The sequence below is a fragment of the Bufo bufo genome, chromosome 4, assembly GCF_905171765.1.
Source record: "Bufo bufo chromosome 4, aBufBuf1.1, whole genome shotgun sequence".
Classification (NCBI taxonomy): Eukaryota; Metazoa; Chordata; class Amphibia; order Anura; family Bufonidae; genus Bufo; species Bufo bufo.
Genome location: NC_053392.1, coordinates 301,190,906 through 301,212,286, shown reverse-complemented (window position 1 = coordinate 301,212,286; position 21,381 = coordinate 301,190,906). Strand labels below are relative to the sequence as shown.

Below are 21,381 nucleotides of genomic sequence, written 5' to 3'. Positions count from 1 at the left end.
GGACTAGCCATCACAAATTAGAAAATTGATGAATAAGGTTTGGCACCTGCTTTCCTTTATTAGAGATGGTCTTTGCACCATTTATTTTTATATTTGTTTAACCCCCTGCTCTCTTTTCTGCAGGAGTGTACAGCTCCTTCTCTATAACTCAGTAATATGGCGATGAATATAGATATATCTGTAAATCTTTTAGATGATATTTTACAGCAATGAGATCGTTCATTGTATGCAGATGAAAAATTTGTACGGAAACTTTTTCATGTGGATTTGCATTTGGAAGTCAAGTTCAGTGTTTTGGGGGCTATAGAAACATAGAATGTGTCGGCAGATAAGAACCATTTGGCCCATCTAGTCTGCCCAATATATCTGAATACTATGGATAGCCCCTGGCCCTATCTTATATGAAGGATAGCCATATGCCTATCCCATGCACGCTTAAACCCCTTCACTGTATTTGCAGCTACCACTTCTGCAGGAAGGCTATTCCATGCATCCACTACTCTCTCAGTAAAGTAATACTTCCTTATATTACTTTTAAACCTTTGCCCCTCTAATTTAAAACCGTGTCCTCTTGTGGTAGTTTTTCTTCTTTTAAATATGCTCTCCTCCTTTACCGAGTTGATTCCCTTTATGTATTTAAAAGTTTCTATCATATCCCCTCTGTCTCTTCTTTCTTCCAAGCTATACATGTTAAGGTCCTTTAACCTTTCCTGGTAAGTTTTATCCTGCAATCCATGTACTAGTTTAGTAGCTCTTCTCTGAACTCTCTCTAGAGTATCTATATCCTTCTGGAGATATGGCCTCCAGTACTGCGCACAATACTCCAAGTGAGGTCTCACCAGTGTTCTGTACAGCGGCATAAGCACTTCACTCTTTCTACTGCTTATACCTCTCCCTATACATCCAAGCATTCTGCTGGCATTTCGTGCTGCCCTATTACATTGTCTTCCCACCTTTAAGTCTTCTGAAATAATTACTCCTAAATCCCTTTCCTCAGATATTGAGGTCAGGACTGTGTCAAATATTCTATATTCTGCCCTTGGGTTTTTACGCCCTAGGTGCATTATCTTGCACTTATCCACATTAAATTTCAGTTGCCAGAGTTCTGACCATTCTTCTAGTTTTCCTAAATCCTTTTCCATTTGGCGTTTCCCTCCAGGAACATCAACCCTGTTACATATCTTTGTGTCATCAGCAAAAAGACACACCTTCCCATCGAGCCCTTTTGCAATATCACTTATGAAGATATTAAACAAAATTGGTCCCAGTACAGATCCCTGTGGAACCCCACTGGTAACATGACCTTGTTTTGAATGTTCTCCATTGACTACAACCCTCTGCTGTCTGTCACTCAGCCACTGCCTAATCCCCTCAACAATATGGGAGTCCATGCTCAATGACTGCAGTTTATTGCTAAGTCTTCTATGTGGGACAGTGTCAAAAGCCTTACTAAAATCTAGATATGCGATGTCTACTGCACCTCCACCGTCTATTATTTTAGTCACCCAGTCAAAAAAATCTATAAGATTTGTTTGACATGATCTCCCTGAAGTAAACCCATGTTGTTTTTCATCTTGCAATCCATGGGATTTTAGATGTTCCACAATCCTATCCTTTAATAGGGTTTCCATTAATTTGCCTACTATTGATGTCAGACTCACTGGTCTATAGTTGCTCGATTCCTCCCTACTACCTTTCTTGTGAATGGGCACGACATTTGCCAATTTCCAATCTTCCGGGACGACTCCTGTTACTAATGATTGGTTAAATAAATCTGTTAACGGTTTTGCCAGCTCACCACTAAGCTCTTTTAATAATTTTGGGTGTATCTCATCAGGCCCCTGTGACTTATTTGTCTTCACCTTAGACAGCAAACTTAGAACATCTTCCTCTGTAAAGATACATGCATCAAATGATTTATTAGTCATCCTTTCTAGTGGAGGTCCTTCTCCTTTTTCTTTTGTAAAAACTGAACAGAAGTATTCATTAAGGCAGTCGGCTAGCCCTTTATTCTCTTCTACATACCTTCCGTCCTTTGTTTTTAATTTAGTTATTCCTTGTTTTAATTTCTTTTTTTCATTTATATATCTGAAGAATGTCTTATCCCCTTTTTTCATAGACTGAGCTAGTTTTTCTTCTGCCTGCGCTTTAGAAGTTCTTATAACTTGCTTGGCCTCTCTCTGCCTAATCTTGTAGATTTCCTTATCTTCATTGCTCTGGTTTTTTTATAATTACAAAATGCTAGCTTTTTATTTTTAATGATTTGGGCCACTTCTGCTGAGTACCACAGTGGTCTCTTCCTTTTTTTGCTTTTACTGACAAGTCTAATGCAATTTTCTGTTGCCTTCAATAATGCACCTTTTAAGTAGTCCCATTTCTCCTGGACTCCATGTAATCCGTTCCAGTCTGATAAGGACTCATTTATGACTAATTTCATTTTTGAAAAGTCTGTTTTTCTAAAATCTAAAACTTTTGTTTTTGTGTGGTGGGACTCTTTCACAGTTCTTATATTAAACCACACTGACTGGTGATCACTAGATCCCAAGGTTTCGCCTACAATGACATCATATACCGAATCCCCATTTGTGAATACCAAATCCAAAATGGCCTCCCTCCGGGTTGGCTCCTCAACCACTTGTTGTAGAGATAACCCCAGTAGGGAATTTAGAATATCTGTACTCCTGGTAGAACTTGCTATTTTGGTTTTCCAGTTTATATCTGGAAGATTGATATCTCCCATAATGATAACTTCTCCTTTCATTGTCATTTTAGCTATTTCTTCAACTAGTAGATCATCTAGTTCTTTAACTTAACCAGGTGGTCTATATATCACACCTACACGAGTTACTGCATGGTTAGCAAACTGCAACGTAACCCAAACTGACTCTATGTTGGCCTCACCAACTTGTATTAGGTTAGATTTAATGCTATCTTTCACATACAGGGCCACTCCTCCTCCTTTCTTGCCTTCTCTGTCTCTTCTGTATAAAGAGTACCCTGGTATGGTTATGTCCCAGTCATTTCTTTCATTAAACCATGTCTCCGTAACAGCCACTAAATCTACATTCTCAGATGCCATTATTGACCCAAGTTCATTGATTTTTTTTACCTAAACTGCGAGCATTTGTAGACAGGACTCTGAGCTTATCATTTCTTAACCTCTGTGCTTCTGACCTGTTCTGGCATTGTTTCGGGGGGCAATTGGACTCTTTTATTTTCACTCTTTTGCCCCCCCTTTCTAGTTTAAATACTCTTCCGCAAATTCTTGGAGTTCACTAAGTACATTTGTTCCTTTGAGAGAAAGATGCAAACCATCTTTTTTGTACAGTTCCTTTCTATTCCAAGTAGAGCTATCATGAGAAACAAAGCCAAATCCTTGCTCTTGACACCATTTACCAAGCCATATGTTGAACTCCTTTATGCGCCTCTGCCTATCATTCTGAACATTATGCACAGGCAGAACTTCAGAAAATGAAATGGTGGATGCAAAATCCTGTACGTCATTACCAAGTGTGATAAAAGATTTTTTCACCTCTGACACTTCATTGCAAGCCAGGTCATTTGTCCCTAGATGGACAAGAACATCCACGTCCCCTTCCTGCTTTGCTTGCTTAACAATATTAATAATACGTCTTCTATCTCTTCTAGCAGTAGCCCCAGGGAGACATCTCACAAAACCATTTTCTTTAAGCTCCACACTTCTTATGATTGAATCACCCAGCAACAGCTGCTTCCTTTGAGACTTCACTTTATCTTTTTTGTTGCATACATTAGACATAGGAGTCGATGGTTTATCACCCTCTGTGCTTGAGTCCATATCCATGTTGTCCTTACATTCTGAGAGTGCTGCAAATGAATTATGGAGAACCACCGACTGTGGGACATGTCTTCTATCCACCACTCTAAGTCTTCCAGAACCTACATTAACCCATCTGCCATTTCTGGGGGTCCTCTGTGGCAGTGGCATTGCAGCAGTCCTAGCTGGAGTTTGTTTAACAGATAATTTAAATATTTCAGATTTCAAAAATGCAATTTCCTGCTGCATTAAGGAGAACTGTCTACAGATCTGACAGCATCTGAATCTCCAAAGAGTGGAACATGAAATAAATGCACAACAATTCCTGCACTGAACCAAGTCTGCCATTTTAAAGAGGAGAAAAAAAAAATAATTGTAAATTTAAAGCTACTTTCACACTAGCGTTCGGGGCTCCGCTTGTGAGTTCCGTTTGAAGGCTCTCACAAGCGGCCCCGAACGGATCCGTCCAGTCCTAATGCATTCTGAGTGGAGGCGGATCCGCTCAGAATGCATCAGTCTGGCAGCGTTTGTCCTCCGCTCCGCTCAGCAGACGGACACCTGAACGCTGCTTGCAGCGTTCGGGTGTCCGCCTGGCCGTGCGGAGGCGAACGGATCCGTCCAGACTTACAATGTAAGTAAATGGGGACGGATCCGTTTGAAGTTGACACAGTATGGCTCAATTTTCAAACGGATCCGTCTCCCATTGACTTTCAATGTAAAGTCAAAACGGATCCGTTTGCATTATCATGAACAAAAAAAAATAATAATTTTTTTTTTTTGTTCATGGTAATGCAAACGGATCCGTTCTGAACGGATTTAAGCGTTTGCATTATAGATGCGGATCCGTCTGGGCACATACCAGACGGATCCGACCTAAACGCAGGTGTGAAAGTAGCCTTAATCAAACAAATGTTACCTTTTTTTTTTTTTGTATTGTTTCCACCTTCCAGCCTACCTCCTGACTGTCTCCTGCAATATCTCTTTACTGTACTTAATGTAGTACTTGAAGGTAGTACTTGCAGCTAATGAATTAGGCCAGCTAATGAGTCTGTCTCTATATATACACACACTGCTTTCCAAACTCCTCCCCCAGCAACAAATGTAACACCTTAGTGAGCTAGGCTCATTAGCAAACGCACAATAGCAAACAGCTGACCAAATTCCTTACCTCTTTTCAAGCAATGGTCAGAAAAAAAACAACACAGATGAGCCAGATGCAGACTCTAAGCCAATCTCTTGCAGTATGTCTTCAGTCTCCTGCAATATCTCTTTACTGTACTTAATGTAGTACTTGAAGGTAGTACTTGCAGTACTTTGCTATAGAGGAAGGGATCTGGCTGGGTGGTACTTGGGGAGTAGGGTCAAGTTATTAGTTTGCTTTGTTGTAATTAAACTTGTATTGTGTCTTGTTATTTAGTACTTTTTCACTCATCACCATCTAATTCTTCCTTCCATTTTTTTAATAGATTTAATAAGCAAATGTATCGGGGAAGAAGCCAAGTTTGAAGGCATTCGATTATTATTTGATGGCTTACAGCATCCTGTCCTCAACAAGCAGGTAATTTTGTGTGTGTTTTCACATCCTAAAGTAATCGTACATGTATTTGCAGTCCTGCATAATCAGATTGTCACCCCCCCATTTCTCCATATTAGTAGAGGTAGAAGTTAAATGAGGGTTAGAACAAAAAAAAGCAAACCTCTGAAAGATTGGAATGGGCAGTCGGTCAGTGCTGTACTGTTCTTATTGGACTACTAATTTTTCTTACTGTCCTGTTAGCCATTGGTTTTCACAGAATGGATGAATGAAAAAAAGTAAACAATAAAATAGTAATAGATGTTCACACTATCATTTAGAATATACTGGAATTGAATGGTGTCATTTGTGTGTAATTAAGTTTGCATACCTGTTGACTTTGCATTAACACCGAGTCATGTCATTTCAGCTGTCTTATGTTCTACTAGATATTGTTCTGCTTGAGATATTCCCAGAGCTTGGAAAGGTACAATGTCTTTTTTATGTTTGTACTGTTATAAATCTAGTTATTTATTTTCATTGAAATAAACTGAGAATAAATAGCACACATGTATGGCAGTAGCAATATGAGGCGCGCAGACCTCCGCAATCCAGGACAATGTTCCAGCACAACCGCTAAATACAGTGGACCTTGCTTATAGAAAATTGCTGCTATTACACAAACAAATAAGAAAGTGCTTGCCTTGATAAACATAAAATAAGGTAGTGCAAGGAGACTGAATGGAAGTTTATATTAAATGTAGAAAAGGTCTCATCAGGAGCATTAAATGTCAGAGGTGAGTCAGGAACTAGATTTACTTGCGGATATTACATGATAACTTTATTCTCTCGGTCAGTACAATTACAGCAATATCAAATAGATATAGGGGGTCATTTACTATTCTGAAATACGCCTAAATTAGGCAGATTTCAGGTGCAGATGGCGGAGCAACTGTTAGTTTTGGAAGCTGTCTTACATTTAGAACTGGCGCAGCATGCTCCGAAGTTATGGAGAGGCCTGCGGTGGGCCTTTATTAACCACCTCAGGACCGCCGTACGCAGGATTGCGTCTTTGCGGCGGCCCTGCTCTTCTGGGTGGACGCGCCGGTGCGTCCTCTCGCGAGACGCGAGATTTCCTGTGAACGCGCGCACACAGGCGCGCGCGCTCACAGGAACGGAAGGTAAGAGAGTTGATCTCCAGCCTGCCAGCGGCGATCGTTCGCTGGCAGGCTGGAGATGTGTTTTTTTTAACCCCTAACAGGTATATTAGACGCTGTTTTGATAACAGCGTCTAATATACCTGCTACCTGGTCCTCTGGTGGTCCCCTTTGTTTGGATCGACCACCAGAGGACACAGGTAGCTCAGTAAAGTCCCACCAAGCACCACTACACTACACTACACCCCCCCCCCCGTCACTTATTAACCCCTTATTAGCCCCTGATCACCCCATATAGACTCCCTGATCACCCCCCTGTCATTGATTACACCCCTGTCATTGATCAACCCCCTGTAAAGCTCCATTCAGATGTCCGCATGATTTTTACGGATCCACTGATGGATGGATCGGATCCGCAAAACGCATACGGGCGTCTGAATGAAGCCTTACAGGGGCGTGATCAATGACTGTGGTGATCACCCCATATAGACTCCCTGATCACCCCCCTGTCATTGATTACCCCCCTGTCATTGATTACCCCCCTGTAAAGCTCCATTCAGATGTCCGCATGATTTTTACGGATGCACTGATAGATGGATCGGATCCGCAAAATGCATCCGGACGTCTGAATGAAGCCTTACAGGGGCATGATCAATGACTGTGGTTATCACCCCATATAGACTCCCTGATCACCCCCCTGTCATTGATCACCCCCCTGTAAAGCTCCATTCAGATGTCCGCATGATTTTTACGGATGCACTGATAGATGGATCGGATCCGCAAAACGCATCCGGACGTCTGAATGAAGCCTTACAGGGGCGTGATCAATGACTGTGGTGATCACCCCATATAGACTCCCTGATCACCCCCCTGTCATTGATTACACCCCTGTCATTGATTACCCCCCTGTAAAGCTCCATTCAGATGTCCGCATGATTTTTACGGATGCACTGATAGATGGATCGGATCCGCAAAACGCATCCGGACGTCTGAATGAAGCCTTACAGGGGCGTGATCAATGACTGTGGTGATCACCCCATATAGACTCCCTGATCACCCCCCTGTCATTGATTACACCCCTGTCATTGATCACCCCCCTGTAAAGCTCCATTCAGACGTCCGCATGATTTTTACGGATCCACTGATAGATGGATCGGATCCGCAAAACGCATCCGGACGTCTGAATGAAGCCTTACAGGGGCATGATCAATGACTGTGGTTATCACCCCATATAGACTCCCTGATCACCCCCCTGTCATTGATCAACCCCCTGTCATTGATCACCCCCCCCTGTCATTGATCACCCCCCTGTCATTGATCACCCCCCTGTCATTGATCACCCCTCTGTAAGGCTCCATTCAGACATTTTTTTGGCCCAAGTTAGCAGAATTTTTATTTATTTTTCTTACAAAGTCTCATATTCCACTAACTTGTGTCAAAAAATAAAATCTCACATGAACTCACCATACCCCTCACGGAATCCAAATGCGTAAAATTTTTTAGACATGTATATTCCAGACTTCTTCTCACGCTTTAGGGCCCCTAGAATGCCAGGGCAGTATAAATACGCCACATGTGACCCCATTTCGGAAAGAAGACACCCCCAGGTATTCCGTGAGGGGCATATTGAGTCCATGAAAGATTGAAATTTTTGTCCCAAGTTAGCGGAACGGGAGACTTTGTGAGAAAAAAATAAAAAATATCAATTTCCGCTAACTTGTGCCAAAAAAAAAAAATTTCTATGAACTCGCCATGCCCCTCATTGAATACCTTGGGGTGTCTTCTTTCCAAAATGGGGTCACATGTGGGGTATTTATACTGCCCTGGCATTCTAGGGGCCCCAAAGCGTGAGAAGAAGTCTGGTATCCAAATGTCTAAAAATGCCCTCATAAAATGAATGTGGGCCCCTTTGCGCATCTAGGCTGCAAAAAAGTGTCACACATGTGGTATCGCCGTACTCAGGAGAAGTTGGGGAATGTGTTTTGGGGTGTCATTTTACATATACCCATGCTGGGTGAGAGAAATATCTTGGTCAAATGCCAACTTTGTATAAAAAAATGGGAAAAGTTGTCTTTTGCCAAGATATTTCTCTCACCCAGCAAGGGTATATGTAAAATGACACCCCAAAACACATTCCCCAACTTCTCCTGAATACGGCGATACCACATGTGTGACACTTTTTTGCAGCCTAGGTGGGCAAAGGGGCCCATATTCCAAAGAGCACCTTTAGGATTTCACAGGTCATTTACCTACCTAACACACATTAGGGCCCCTGGAAAATGCCAGGGCAGTATAACTACCACACAAGTGACCCCATTTTGGAAAGAAGACACCCCAAGGTATTCCGTGAGGGGCATGGCGAGTTCCTAGAATTTTTTATTTTTTGTCACAAGTTAGTGGAAAATGCTGATTTTTTTTTTTTTTTTTTTTTTTTTTTATACAAAGTCTCATATTCCACTAACTTGTGACAAAAAATAAAAACTTCCATGAACTCACTATGCCCATCAGCGAATACCTTGGGGTCTCTTCTTTCCAAAATGGGGTCACTTGTGGGGTAGTTATACTGCCCTGGCATTCTAGGGGCCCAAATGTGTGGTAAGGAGTTTGAAATCAAATTCTGTAAAAAATGACAAGTGAAATCCGAAAGGTGCTCTTTGGAATATGGGCCCCTTTGCCCACCTAGGCTGCAAAAAAGTGTCACACATCTGGTATCTCCGTACTCAGGAGAAGGTGGGGAATGTGTTTTGGGGTGTCATTTTATATATACCCATGCTGGGTGAGAGAAATATCTTGGCAAACGACAACTTTTCCCATTTTTTTTATACAAAGTTGGCATTTGACCAAGATATTTATCTCACCCAGCATGGGTATATGTAAAAAGACACCCCAAAACACATTCCTCAACTTCTCCTGAATACAGAGATACCAGATGTGTGACACTTTTTTGCAGCCTAGGTGGGCAAAGGGGCCCATATGCCAAAGAGCACCTTTCGGATTTCACAGGTCAATTTTTACAGAATTTGATTTCAAACTCCTTACCACACATTTGGGCCCCTAGAATGCCAGGGCAGTATAACTACCCCACAAGTGACCCCATTTTGGAAAGAAGAGACCCCAAGGTATTCGCTGATGGGCATAGTGAGTTCATAGAACTTTTTATTTTTTGTCACAAGTTAGTGGAATATGAGACTTTGTAAGAAAAAAAAAAAAAAAAAAATCATCATTTTCCGCTAACTTGTGACAAAAAATAAAAAGTTCTATGAACTCACTATGCCCATCAGCGAATACCTTAGGGTGTGTACTTTCAGAAATGGGGTCATTTGTGGGGTGTTTGTACTGTCTGGGCATTGTAGAACCTCAGGAAACATGACAGGTGCTCAGAAAGTCAGAGCTGCTGCAAAAAGCGGAAATTCACATTTTTGTACCATAGTTTGTAAACGCTATAACTTTTACCCAAACCATTTTTTTTCTACCCAAACATTTTTTTTTTATCAAAGACATGTAGAACTATAAATTTAGAGCAAAATTTCTATATGGATGTCGTTTTTTTTGCAAAATTTTACAACTGAAAGTGAAAAATGTCATTTTTTTGCAAAAAAATCGTTAAATTTCGATTAATAACAAAAAAAGTAAAAATGTCAGCAGCAATGAAATACCACCAAATGAAAGCTCTATTAGTGAGAAGAAAAGGAGGTAAAATTCATTTGGGTGGTAAGTTGCATGACCGAGCAATAAACGGTGAAAGTAGTGTAGGTCAGAAGTGTAAAAAGTGGCCTGGTCTTTCAGGGTGTTTAAGCACTGGGGGCTGAGGTGGTTAAGACCGGCGTCTAAAACGCTGGTCTTAATAAATGTGCCCCATAGTTTTTTTAAGTTTTACGACTTTTGCACAGTAAGCGCATCGAGGCCTGATGGGTAAGACTGCGTGTACACAAGACTATACATCATCATCATCATCATCATCAAAAACCTTTTACTGTTTTTTCTTTTTCATTGCACAGAAATGTGTGAGGGCTTGATTTTTGTGGGAAAATTTGTAGTTTTGGGGTACAAAACACTTTTTGATTACTTTTTTTATAACTTTTTTTTGTGGTAAATATGCAAATCATTTTCTTTTTTTCTTTTTTTTTACACTGCATTCACCATGCAGGATCATTTACATGATAAATGCATAATGCAGTTCCTTACTGATGCGGAGATGCCAAATGTGTGGATGGGTTTTTTTTTTTGCCATTTTTCCATTGAAATGCATTTTGTGAATGGAAAGCCGCACAAGCTACTGATAAGCAACATCAGGCATCGCTTCTGGCACAGCCTAAGGCTACTTTCACACCTGCGTTAGGTGCGGATCCATCTGGTATCTACACAGACGGATCCGCACCTATAATGCAAACGCTTAGATCCATTCAGAACGCATCCGTTTGCATTACCATGAACAAAAAACAAAACAAAAAAAGAAATTTTTTTTATTTTTTTTGTTCATGATAATGCAAACGGATCCGTTTTGACTTTACATTGAAAGTCAATGGGGGACGGATCCGTTTGAAAATTGAGCCATACTGTGTCATCTTCAAACGGATCCGTCCCCATTGACTTACATTGTAAGTCTGGACGGATCCGTTTGCCTCCGCACGGCCAGGCGGACACCCGAACGCTGCAAGCTGCGTTCAGGGGTCCGCCTGCTGAGCGGAGCGGAGGACAAACGGTGCCAAACTGATGCATTCTGAGCGCATCCGCATCAACTCAGAATGCATTAGGGCTGGACGGATCCTTTCGGGGCCGCTTGTGAGAGCCTTCAAACGGAACTCAAAAGCGGAGCCCTGAACGCTAGTGTGAAAGTAGCCTAACAGGCATACGCTACAGGCTGGTCTTGGGTCCTTCATTAGGCTCCTGGCTACAATTTGCAGACATTGGCACCCAGTGATCTTATTTGTGGTGTGCGGATGCCTGAGAGACGAAGCTCCCTCACTCTAAACCTCTTAGATTCTGTGGTCGCTGTTGACTGAAGCAACTAAGGGATTAAATGGCTTGGATTGCCGTTTCTCCTGATCCATGCTGTTAGAGCAGGAGCCCAGCTATCATGAGAGAGCCGAGCTCCTGCTTTCCACTACACAGGAGACCCATGCAGGGCTTATTCTAAGACGCAGTCAAAAGGCTGTCAGTGGTCATTAAGGGGTTAAGTACAACCCATTGTCTTTCTGTAACACAGAGAGATAAAACACCTATATAGATAGGTGATCCAGGATAATCCTCATTAAAATAGTAGATGTAGAATTCTGTCCAAATACCTCAAATCCACCCCTAAATTCATGCAGTGCCCAAATCAAACCCCAAATTTATATAGATCTCAAATCAGACTGCAGCCACCCCCGTAACCCCCACTCAAACCCTCCATCCCCTAAAAAAAAAAAAAAAAAAAAAAAAAAAAAAAACAACTCTCCTACGGATGCCTCCACCACTCTGGCTCTTCTGCAGTGCAGTACTGTGTCCTGGTGTCAGCACTGCACTGCGTCCTTATGTCACACAGCATCAGGTCATGTGCACTTTCAGGACATAGAGCAGCGGCTGACGGTAGATGAAGAGGACTAGGTAGCGGTTAAGCGGTTAGCAATGCCAGCTTAGCTCTAGCGTGGCCATACTCGCTGCTCCCTGGGCCTCCGTCTCCTGTACTAATGAGCGCTTTCAGACTGGAAGTGCTAATTAGTTAATAGAACTTTCCCTTGAGGTATCGCAGGCCACGGAAATCTTCCTCAGGTACTGTCTTTGAGACCCCCAATCTATATTATGGTGCTGCGCTACAACTTGTTTTAGTTTCCTTTTTTCATTTATGTATCTGAAGAATGCCTTATCGCCTTTTTTCCCTGACCGAGCTAATTTCTCTTCAGCACAGGCAGAAGAGAAATTAGCTCAGTCAGGGAAAAAAGGCCAGAAGGCATTCTTCAGATACATAAATGAAAAAAGGAAACTAAAACAAGGAATTCCAAAATTAAAAACAAAAGACGGAAGGTATATGGAAGACGATAAAGAACTAGCTGACTGCCTCAATGAATACTTCTGTTCAGTCTTTACGAAGGAAAATGAAGGAAAAGGACCTCAGTTAGGAAAGAAGACTAATGAATCTTTTGATGCATGTGTCTTTACAGAGGAAGAGGTCCTAAGTCAGCTGTCTTAAATCAATACAAATAAGTTACAGGGGCCTGATGGGATACACCGAAAGCTATTAAAAGAGCTCAGCGGTGAACTAGCAAAACCATTAACAGATTTATTTAACCAATCACTGGCAACAGGAGTCGTCCCAGAAGATTGGAAATTAGCAAATGTTGTGGCCATTCACAAGAAAGGTAGTAGGGAGGAATCGGGCAACTTTAGGCCAGTAAGCCTGACATCAATAGTGGGGAAATTAATGGAAACCATACTTAAGGAGAGGATTGTGGAACATCTAAAATCCCATGGATTGAAAGATGAAAAACAGCATGGGTTTATTTCAGGGAGATCATGTCAAACTAATCTTATTCATTTTTTTGATTGGGTGACTAAAATAATAGATGGTGGAGGTGCAGTAGACATCGCTTATCTAGACTTCATTAAGGCCTTCGATACTGTCCCACACAGAAGGCTTATCAATAAATTGCAGTCTTTGGGCTTGGACTCCCATATTGTTGAATGGATTAAGCAGTGGCTGAGGGACAGGCAACAGAGGGTTGTAGTCAATGGAGTATATTCAGACCATGGTCTTGTTACCAGTGGGGTACCTCAGGGATCTGTTCTGGGACCCATATTGTTTAATATCTTTATCAGCGAAATTGCAGAAGGCCTCGATGGTAAGGTGTGTCTTTTTGCTGATGACACAAAGATTTGTAACAGGGTTGATGTTCCTGGAGGGATACACCAAATGGAAAAGGATTTAGGAAAACTAGAGGAATGGTCAAAAATCTGGCAACTAAAATTTAATGTGGATAAGTGCAAAATAATGCACCTGGGGCGTAAAAACCCAAGAGCAGAATATAAAATCAGTGATACAGTCCTAACCTCAGTATCTGAGGAAAGGGATTTAGGGGTCATTATTTCAGAAGACTTAAAGGTAGGCAGACAATGTCATAGAGCAGCAGGAAATGCTAGCAGACTGCTTGGGTGTATAGGGAGAGACATTACCAGTAGAAAGAGGGAGGTGCTCATGCCGCTCTACAGAGCACTAGTGAGACCTCATTTGGAGTATTGTGCGCAGTACTGGAGACCATATCTCCAGAAGGATATAGATACTTTGGAGAGAGTTCAGAGAAGAGCTACTAAACTAGTACATGGATTGCAGGATAAAACTTACCAGGAAAGGTTAAAGGACCTTAACATGTATAGCTTGGAAGAAAGACGAGACAGAGAGGATATGATAGAAACTTTTAAATACATAAAGGGAATCAACAAGGTAAAAGAGGAGAGAATATTTAAAAGAAGAAAAACTGCTACAAGAGGACATAGATTTAAATTAGAGGGGCAAAGGTTTAAAAGTAATATAAGGAAGTATTACTTTACTGAGAGAGTAGTGGATGCATGGAATAGCCTTCCTGCAGAAATGGTAGCTGCAAATACAGTGGAGGAGTTTAAGCATGCATGGGATAGGCATAAGGCCATCCTTCATATAAGATAGGGCCAGGGGCTATCCATAGTACTCAGTATATTGGGCAGACTAGATGGGCCAAATGGTTCTTATCTGCAGACACATTCTATGTTTCTTTATTCAAAATATTACATTCAGGAAAAAATACAGTTTACACTATTGTATGCCATACAGTTCCATATTGTATATTGCTCTCAAACCTTATTGTAAAAAGTGGAATACCCTTATTGCAGCTGTCACTTTTGGTACAGAGGGGAAAAAGTAAATCTGACATATACCAGTATATGACAGTATTTTGGCATTAGTCAGACATGTTTGGCATGTAGGTTGCAAGCATTTCTTGGTGTATGAGTGCATTCCTCAAATATATTGTGAACATAGTCTAAATCTTTGCCACTTCATTGTACTATGGTTTTTGACACCCAAATGTAGTTAGTCAAGCAGGTCAAGAGCAGAGATGCATGCTGCAAGGAATGATGATGCCTTGCAAAGTTTACCTTTGATGTTCAAGCAACATTTGTATGCCATACTTTATTATATCCTGTATTCACACATAGAAATGTCTTGTTTTTATCTTAGCCTCAGAAGGAGCTGTCCTCTTTGCCCGCGTGGATGTGACACATTTGGAACTTCTTACACTTCCCTTTGGTTGTTTTTTTGGCTGGGAATCCAAAAACCTCAGCTTTTTCCTACCACTTGACCTAGACCAGCACAATGAGTTAATAAGTATTGAGGTCAGTCAAAACTCAGAAAATGTAACAAGCGCAGCCTGGCGGTTGATCTATCAGTGAAAGAAGTTTGATTCCCGCTTTTAAAATGAAACAAACTGTGAAAAGTTAAGAAAACACTCCAATAATGTGCCTCGCAAAGAAATACCACCACAATTCAGATTTCATAAAAGTCTGTAAAGGCTAAAACCCAGCTAAGGTAAAGATATTTAATAATGTGTAATAATAGTAATAATAGAAAACCACAAAGATTAAATTAAATAGGCAACTACACAGCCCATTAGGCATCAGACATACCAGCCTTTTGTGGGAAGGGGGGGGGTTTCGATTACTTTTAACCCTTGCTGACCTTCTTTATGCACTTTGGCCTATAAGCTGTGATGTTTCTTAAAGAGGCCTGTTATAAGAGTGTTTTAGGGGGGTTTGGGTCGGTTTCTGTGCTGGAGTTTGAGAGTCAGACAATCAGCGTTTGATCAGTGGTTGTGAGCCAAAACCAGGAGTGGAGCTACACAGAGGCAATGGAAAGATTTCCACCTAGTCAGTGTTTGATCCGCACCTTGTTTTGGCTCACAGTCATTGATCAAACACCGACTTCACCTTCAGGTGAAGCAGGCGATTGTCAGGAGGGAAGCGTTTCTTCCCGGCAATCGCCTGCTCGCTAACGGAGGAGACTGCTGCTATTACATGCAGCGATCTCCTCCACAGTATGGGGACGAGCGATCACTAATGCCATCCCCATACTGAATCACTGTTTGCTGGCAGCAGATTGTGATTACAAGGCACGATCTGCCGCCGACAACGAGGATTTTAAAACCTGCTAAAACCTCGTTCATCGGGTAATCGACGGCAGTATTACACTGCCAGATCATGGCTAACGAGTGTTTATACGAAAGCTTATTAGCGATGATCTGCACGACTATCTTCAGATGTAATAGGGCCTTAAGTTGTCATGTGGTGTGTTAATGTGAATTGTTCCTGTACATTAGGTTGTAAATATTTGCACTGTATATTAACACTCCTCAAACGAATAAATCTTTTAACAAGTAATTTGTTTTGTCTGGCTATAATACATGTTCAGTTTTCTCATAAAGACAAGCTCCTTTCAGACTGATGTCAGTGATCAACTGATCTCCTTGGGTCTGACGTCTCTCATAGAGCTTACGTTGCTGGTGAAGTTACCACAGAAGCCACTGCAAGGGAAAGGGGAACCGGATGCAGCAATTTAGATGAAAGGACCTCCAGGTAACACGTGGATGGCTTAAAGGGTGTAGTGCAAGAATAGTGGGGGGGAAATAGCCGTGCGTCTTATAAAGCGGATACTTCCCTGGCCGCTATGCTGCACAGCGCGACCAGCGAAGTATCAGTGTGGAGGGAGGAGGCGGGGACACTCATGGCGGGGCCCGGTGCAGTGACTCTAATACACCGGGCCCCGCAGCTGTTAAGTACATTCAATCCGATCCATATCTTAATGTATACTGCACTGTTCTGTACTGACTGTAGTACCGTATGTATAGCATTAAGACGGCGCAGAACGGCAGCTCCCTCGGTCATGCGCCACCTGCCGCAGCTCCCTCCTCATGCGCCGCCTGCCTGTTCATTCATAAAGTGAGATAAGCAGGCAGGCGGCGCATGACGAGGGAGCTGCGGTAGGCGGCACATGACCGAGAGAGCTGCCGGTCTGCGCCGTCTTACTGTAGTACCGTATGTATAGCATTAAGTACAGAACAGTGCGGTATACATTAAGTTATGGATCGGATTGAATGTAATTAACAGCTGCGGGGCCCGGTGTATTAGAGTAGAATCACTGCACCGGGCCCCGCCATGAGTGTCTCCGCCTCCTCCCTCCACACTGATGCATCTGATGGGGGATCTGTGGATGACACTGATGGGGGATCTGTGGATGACACTGATGGGGGATCTGTGGATGACATAAGTTTCTAGGTGTCCCTGCCTTCTAGATCGCTGTATACTCAGCGCTCAACGAGCACTGTGTATACAGATCAGGAAGCGCTATGCGCTTCCTGTCCCGGCACGGTGGTCATGTGACCGCCGGGGCCGGGAGAGTGCAGGAGCTGTCAGGTCTTCTACAGACCTCGATCAGCCCTGCACTGAGGCTGTACGGCGTTGTATTCTGCTGTACAGCCTCTCTGGGGGTTGTATTTCTCCTGCAACTGGGGCTACTATGTCAGCCCCAGTTATAGGAGAAATCAATGGTGAAAAAAAAAAAAAAGTGAAGGTAAATGTCCCCCATAGGTCTTGTATGACCTTATGGGGGATGCAAAGTGTAAAATAAAACTTTAAAGTGTTTTAAAAATAAAAATAAAAATCCCCAATTAAGTAATTTTAAAAAATAACATATTTGGTATTGCCGCGTCCGTGACGACCAGCTCTATAAATATATCACATGATCCACCCCGTCCGAAAAACACCATAAAAAAAATAATAAAGCCGAGCTCGTCGTCTTGCTTCTTCTTGCAGGACCTTGCTGGAAAAAGACCTTCGGTGACGTCATCGCACTCACCAAGTGGTGAGCGCGGTGACGTCAGCGCAGGTCCTGCTGAATGAAGATAGAAGGTTCTTCTATCTTCATTCAGCAGGACATGCGATGATGTCACCGAAGGTCCTTTTCCAGTCAGGTCCTCCAAGAAGAAGAAAGAAGACGAGCCTGGCTGCGCGTTCAAGTGGATGAGGTGAGTTTTTTTTTTTTTTGTTTTGTTTTTTTTACCCCACAATGGACCTTTTACTTAGCATTTTTTAATACAGAATGCTATTATTTTCCATTATAACCATGTTATAATGTAAAATAATAAAGTAAATGGGTTCCCGGGTAACTCCTCCCTCGTCTCCTTAGCAACCATGCGTGAAAATCGCACTGCATCCGCACTTGCTTGCGGATGCTTGCGATTTTGACGCATCCCCATTCATTTCTATGGGGCCTGCGTTGCGTGAAAAACGCTGAATATAGTACATGCTGCGATTTTCACACAACGCACAAGTGATGCGTGAAAATCACCGCCCATGTGCACAGCCCCATTGAAGTGAAAGGGTCCGGATTCAGTGCGGGTGCAATGCGTTCAACTCATGCATTGCACCCGCGCAAAATTCTCGTCCATGTGAAAGGAGCCTTAGGTATTGCCATGTCCGTAACAATCTGCTCTATAAAAATGTAACATGACCTAACCCCTCAGATGAACGCTGTAAAAATAAATAAAAACTGTGCTAAAACAACAATTTTTTTTTTTGTCATCTTGCCCATAAAGAGAAATAATGAATGATCAAAAAATTATATGAATGTACCCCAAAATAGTAACAATAAAACTGGCACCTTATCCCCTAGTTTCCAAAATGGGGTCACTTTTTGGGAGTTTCTACTGTAAGGGTGCATCAGGAGGGCTTCAAATGGGACATGGCATCTAAAAACCAGTTCAGGTAAATCTCCCTTCCAAAAACCAAACGGCGCTCCTTTCCTTCGGCGCCCTGCCGTGTGCCCTTACATCAGTTTACAAACACATGTGGGGTGTTTCTGTAAACCGCAGAATCAGGGTAATAAATATTGAGTCTTTTTTGGCTGTTAACCCTCGATGTGTTAAAGAAAAAAAATTGATTAAAATGGAAAATCTGCCAAAAAAGTGAAATTTAGAAATGTCATCTCCATTTTCCTTCAATTCTTGTGGGACACCTAAAGGGTTAACAAAGTTTGTAAAATCCGTTTTGAGTAACTTGAGGGGTGTATTTTCTACAATGGGGTCATTTATGGGGGGTTTCCACTATGTAAACCCCACAAAGTGACTTCAGACATGAACTGGTCCTTAAAAAGTGGGTTTTGGAAATTTTAAATTTTAAATTTTTTGATTCTACAATTCTAAGCCTTCTAACATCCTAAAAAAAAAAAAATTACAGTTCCAAAATGATGCCAACATAAAGTAGACATATGGGGAATGTTAAGTAATAAATATTTTGAGGTATCAATTTCTGTTTTAAAAGCAGAGAAATTTGTGAATTTAAAAAAAACATTTTGGTACATTTTGGATTATTTTATAAATAAAGGTGAAATATATTGACTCAAATTTACCACTGTCATGAAGTACAATGTGTCACGAGAAAAGAGTCTCAGAATGGCTTGGAGAAGTAAAAGCGTTCCAAAGTTATTACCACATGAAGTGACACATGTTGGATTTGCAAAATTAGGCTCTGTCAGGAAGGGGGAAATGGCCCGGATGTGAAGTGGTTAAATGGCTTGTTTCGCCATAGCAGCTTATCACCTTTTAATAGGATTGGTGATGCATATCTAGCTACCAGTGGGGGCCCAACTGCTGGAACCAGTCATGAAAACGGGTCCCTGAGTTCCCTGACTGAACGGAGTGACAGTCATGCATGCACGCTGCTGCTCCTCTATTCATGTCTATGGGACTGCTGAGTACTGTACCCGGCTTCTCTTCTACAGTCCCATAGAGTTGAGTAGAGTGTCGGCACAGGTGCATGACTTGGGGACGCATTCTCGAGGTCCCAAACCACCCCTATTGAGCCATATGGACAATGGTCCCTTTATGAAACAGCCCCTTTAATCTTGTAGTAGAGGATGCTATGTAGACAACATAATTCTGAGCATTAATTAATGCTCAGGATTATGTTTTCTACATAACATTTTCATATTGTCTGCATATTCTTGACAGGTATAATCTATAAACATTTGCACTACAAAGAACAGAACGAGTTGCAGCACTCCCATTGTGATACATGATCCTTTCTTCACATAGTCATATGAATAAAGGATTATCCATCAGAGTGGGATTGCTGTGGCTTGTTCCGTTCTTTGCATCTGTGGTCTATTGAACTAGGATGTCCCAGCCATGAATCATCACAAGAAAGTTTGGGGGCAGCTTTGACATAACCCAAAGCTGGTCATATCCCATCCTCTCTGACTAGTAGATCATTAGAATTACTTATTTTATATCCAGCTGTTCATAGCTACAAAATAAATACAATTAACAACAAATAGAAAAATTCAGAATTATTTTACCCCTTTGGGACCTGGCCAATTTTCATTTTTTTGTGTTTTCATTTTTAACAATGCACTTTCCAGGAGCCATAACTTTTGTTACTCATCCATTCACATACGGTAAGTGGCACCATTTAGTTTATCAACATCTTGTACTGAAAAATGAGAAAAATTTGTTGTGGGGCACCATTGATTTTTGGATTTTGTTTTTACAGCATTTACCATTCACTAAGGATTTTGTTTTTACAACATTCATCGTGCACTAAAACTTATATATTTTTCATTTTATTAGACACACTTTTTAACAAGAAAAAAATCCTGCTAAAAGTGCCTGTGTCTTTTACACGGCAGTCAGGGAGATCCAGCATGGCTAGACCCCGGACTGCTTCTTTAATGATCCGGCAGAGTGCGAATACAGTGATTTGCCGAATCAGTGGGATATCTGTTTATCTGCACACACCTCTCTCTCCCTGCCAACTCTGATCTGTATGATCAGCGGCAGCAGGGGGAGGAAGGTCCTACAGCTGTACTGAAAGTAAATAAAAATTCCAAGTACAGCTTAAAGGGGTTCCCAGGGCATTAAGAAAATGAAAATACTTAAATATTACTTTATTATAAATATATTCCCAAATACCTTTCATTAGTTATAATGGCTCATTTTGTCTGGTAAGCAATCATCAGGAGAAATAAAATGGCCACTGTCTTATTAGTACACACAAAACCTGTCCTAATCACACAGGAGGACAAGTTACTTCACAACACTTGGCTAAAGAGATGCCTCATCCTCCTCTCTGCTCTGCTTTTCAGGGATTATGATCCTGAATACAGCTGATATCTTCAGCTGAATCTCTGTAGGAATGGAGTTCATGAGGAGGTGAGGATGAGGCTAATGAGCAGCAGCGCTTGTATGCAGTCTCCATTACCACAGTCTGTCCTGTCCATCCTTTCTGCACTTCATGTCTTCTCATGAACGCCATTCCTACAGAGATTCAGCTAAATATAATCTGTATTCAGGATCATAATCCCTGACGAGCAGAGAGGAGGATGAGGCAGCTCTTTAGCTCAGTGCTATGAAGTAACTTGTCCTCCTGTGTGATTAGGACAGGTTTTGTGTCTACTATTAGGACGGCGGACAATTTATTCCTCCAAATCTGTGCTCCCTAGACAAAAGGAGCCATTATAACTAATTAAAAGTGTTTGGGAATATATTTAAGGGTAACAGGAGCTTACCAAAATAATCCAATCCCCCCAATGCTACACCCTAAAGTTACTGACCTTGACCCCTCCACTTCAGTAAAACACCAGTAAACCACATTTCCTTTAAAGAGGACCTAGAAAATATTTTTAAAAGACCAATCTGAATCTAGTGTAACTACACCATTGCAATCTTTGTGTTAGTATTAGGGATGAGTGAGTGGTACCTTGGAACCAAACCTGAGTTTTTTTTACAGTACAAATGAATTTATGAAGTTATTACCCGAAGTCTCACGAGACTTCGCAAAGCAATAACTTCAGCTCATCTGAGCCAATACTTTCTAATACTGTACGAAGTTTTATGCGAATTGACTTCAGATGTTTA

The 21,381-nt window shown here is 41.7% G+C and overlaps 1 protein-coding gene across 5 annotated transcripts in view; it reads left to right on the top strand.

Moving 5' to 3' along the window:
• SNX14 (sorting nexin 14) overlaps positions 1 to 14,935 on the top strand; it is an 82,033-nt gene extending 67,098 nt beyond the window's left edge. For 4 of the 5 annotated variants that reach the window (XM_040428727.1, XM_040428725.1, XM_040428726.1 and 1 more), the window contains 3 exons: positions 5,263 to 5,354; positions 5,740 to 5,796; positions 14,655 to 14,935. In XM_040428727.1, coding sequence (XP_040284661.1) covers positions 5,263 to 5,354; positions 5,740 to 5,796; positions 14,655 to 14,693 — 188 coding nt within the window. In that variant the 3' untranslated portion in view covers positions 14,694 to 14,935. The remainder of the gene's footprint in view (positions 1 to 5,262; positions 5,355 to 5,739; positions 5,797 to 14,654) is intronic. The other variant, XM_040428728.1, reaches the window with a different exon arrangement.
• Positions 14,936 to 21,381: the final 6,446 nt, after the last annotated feature.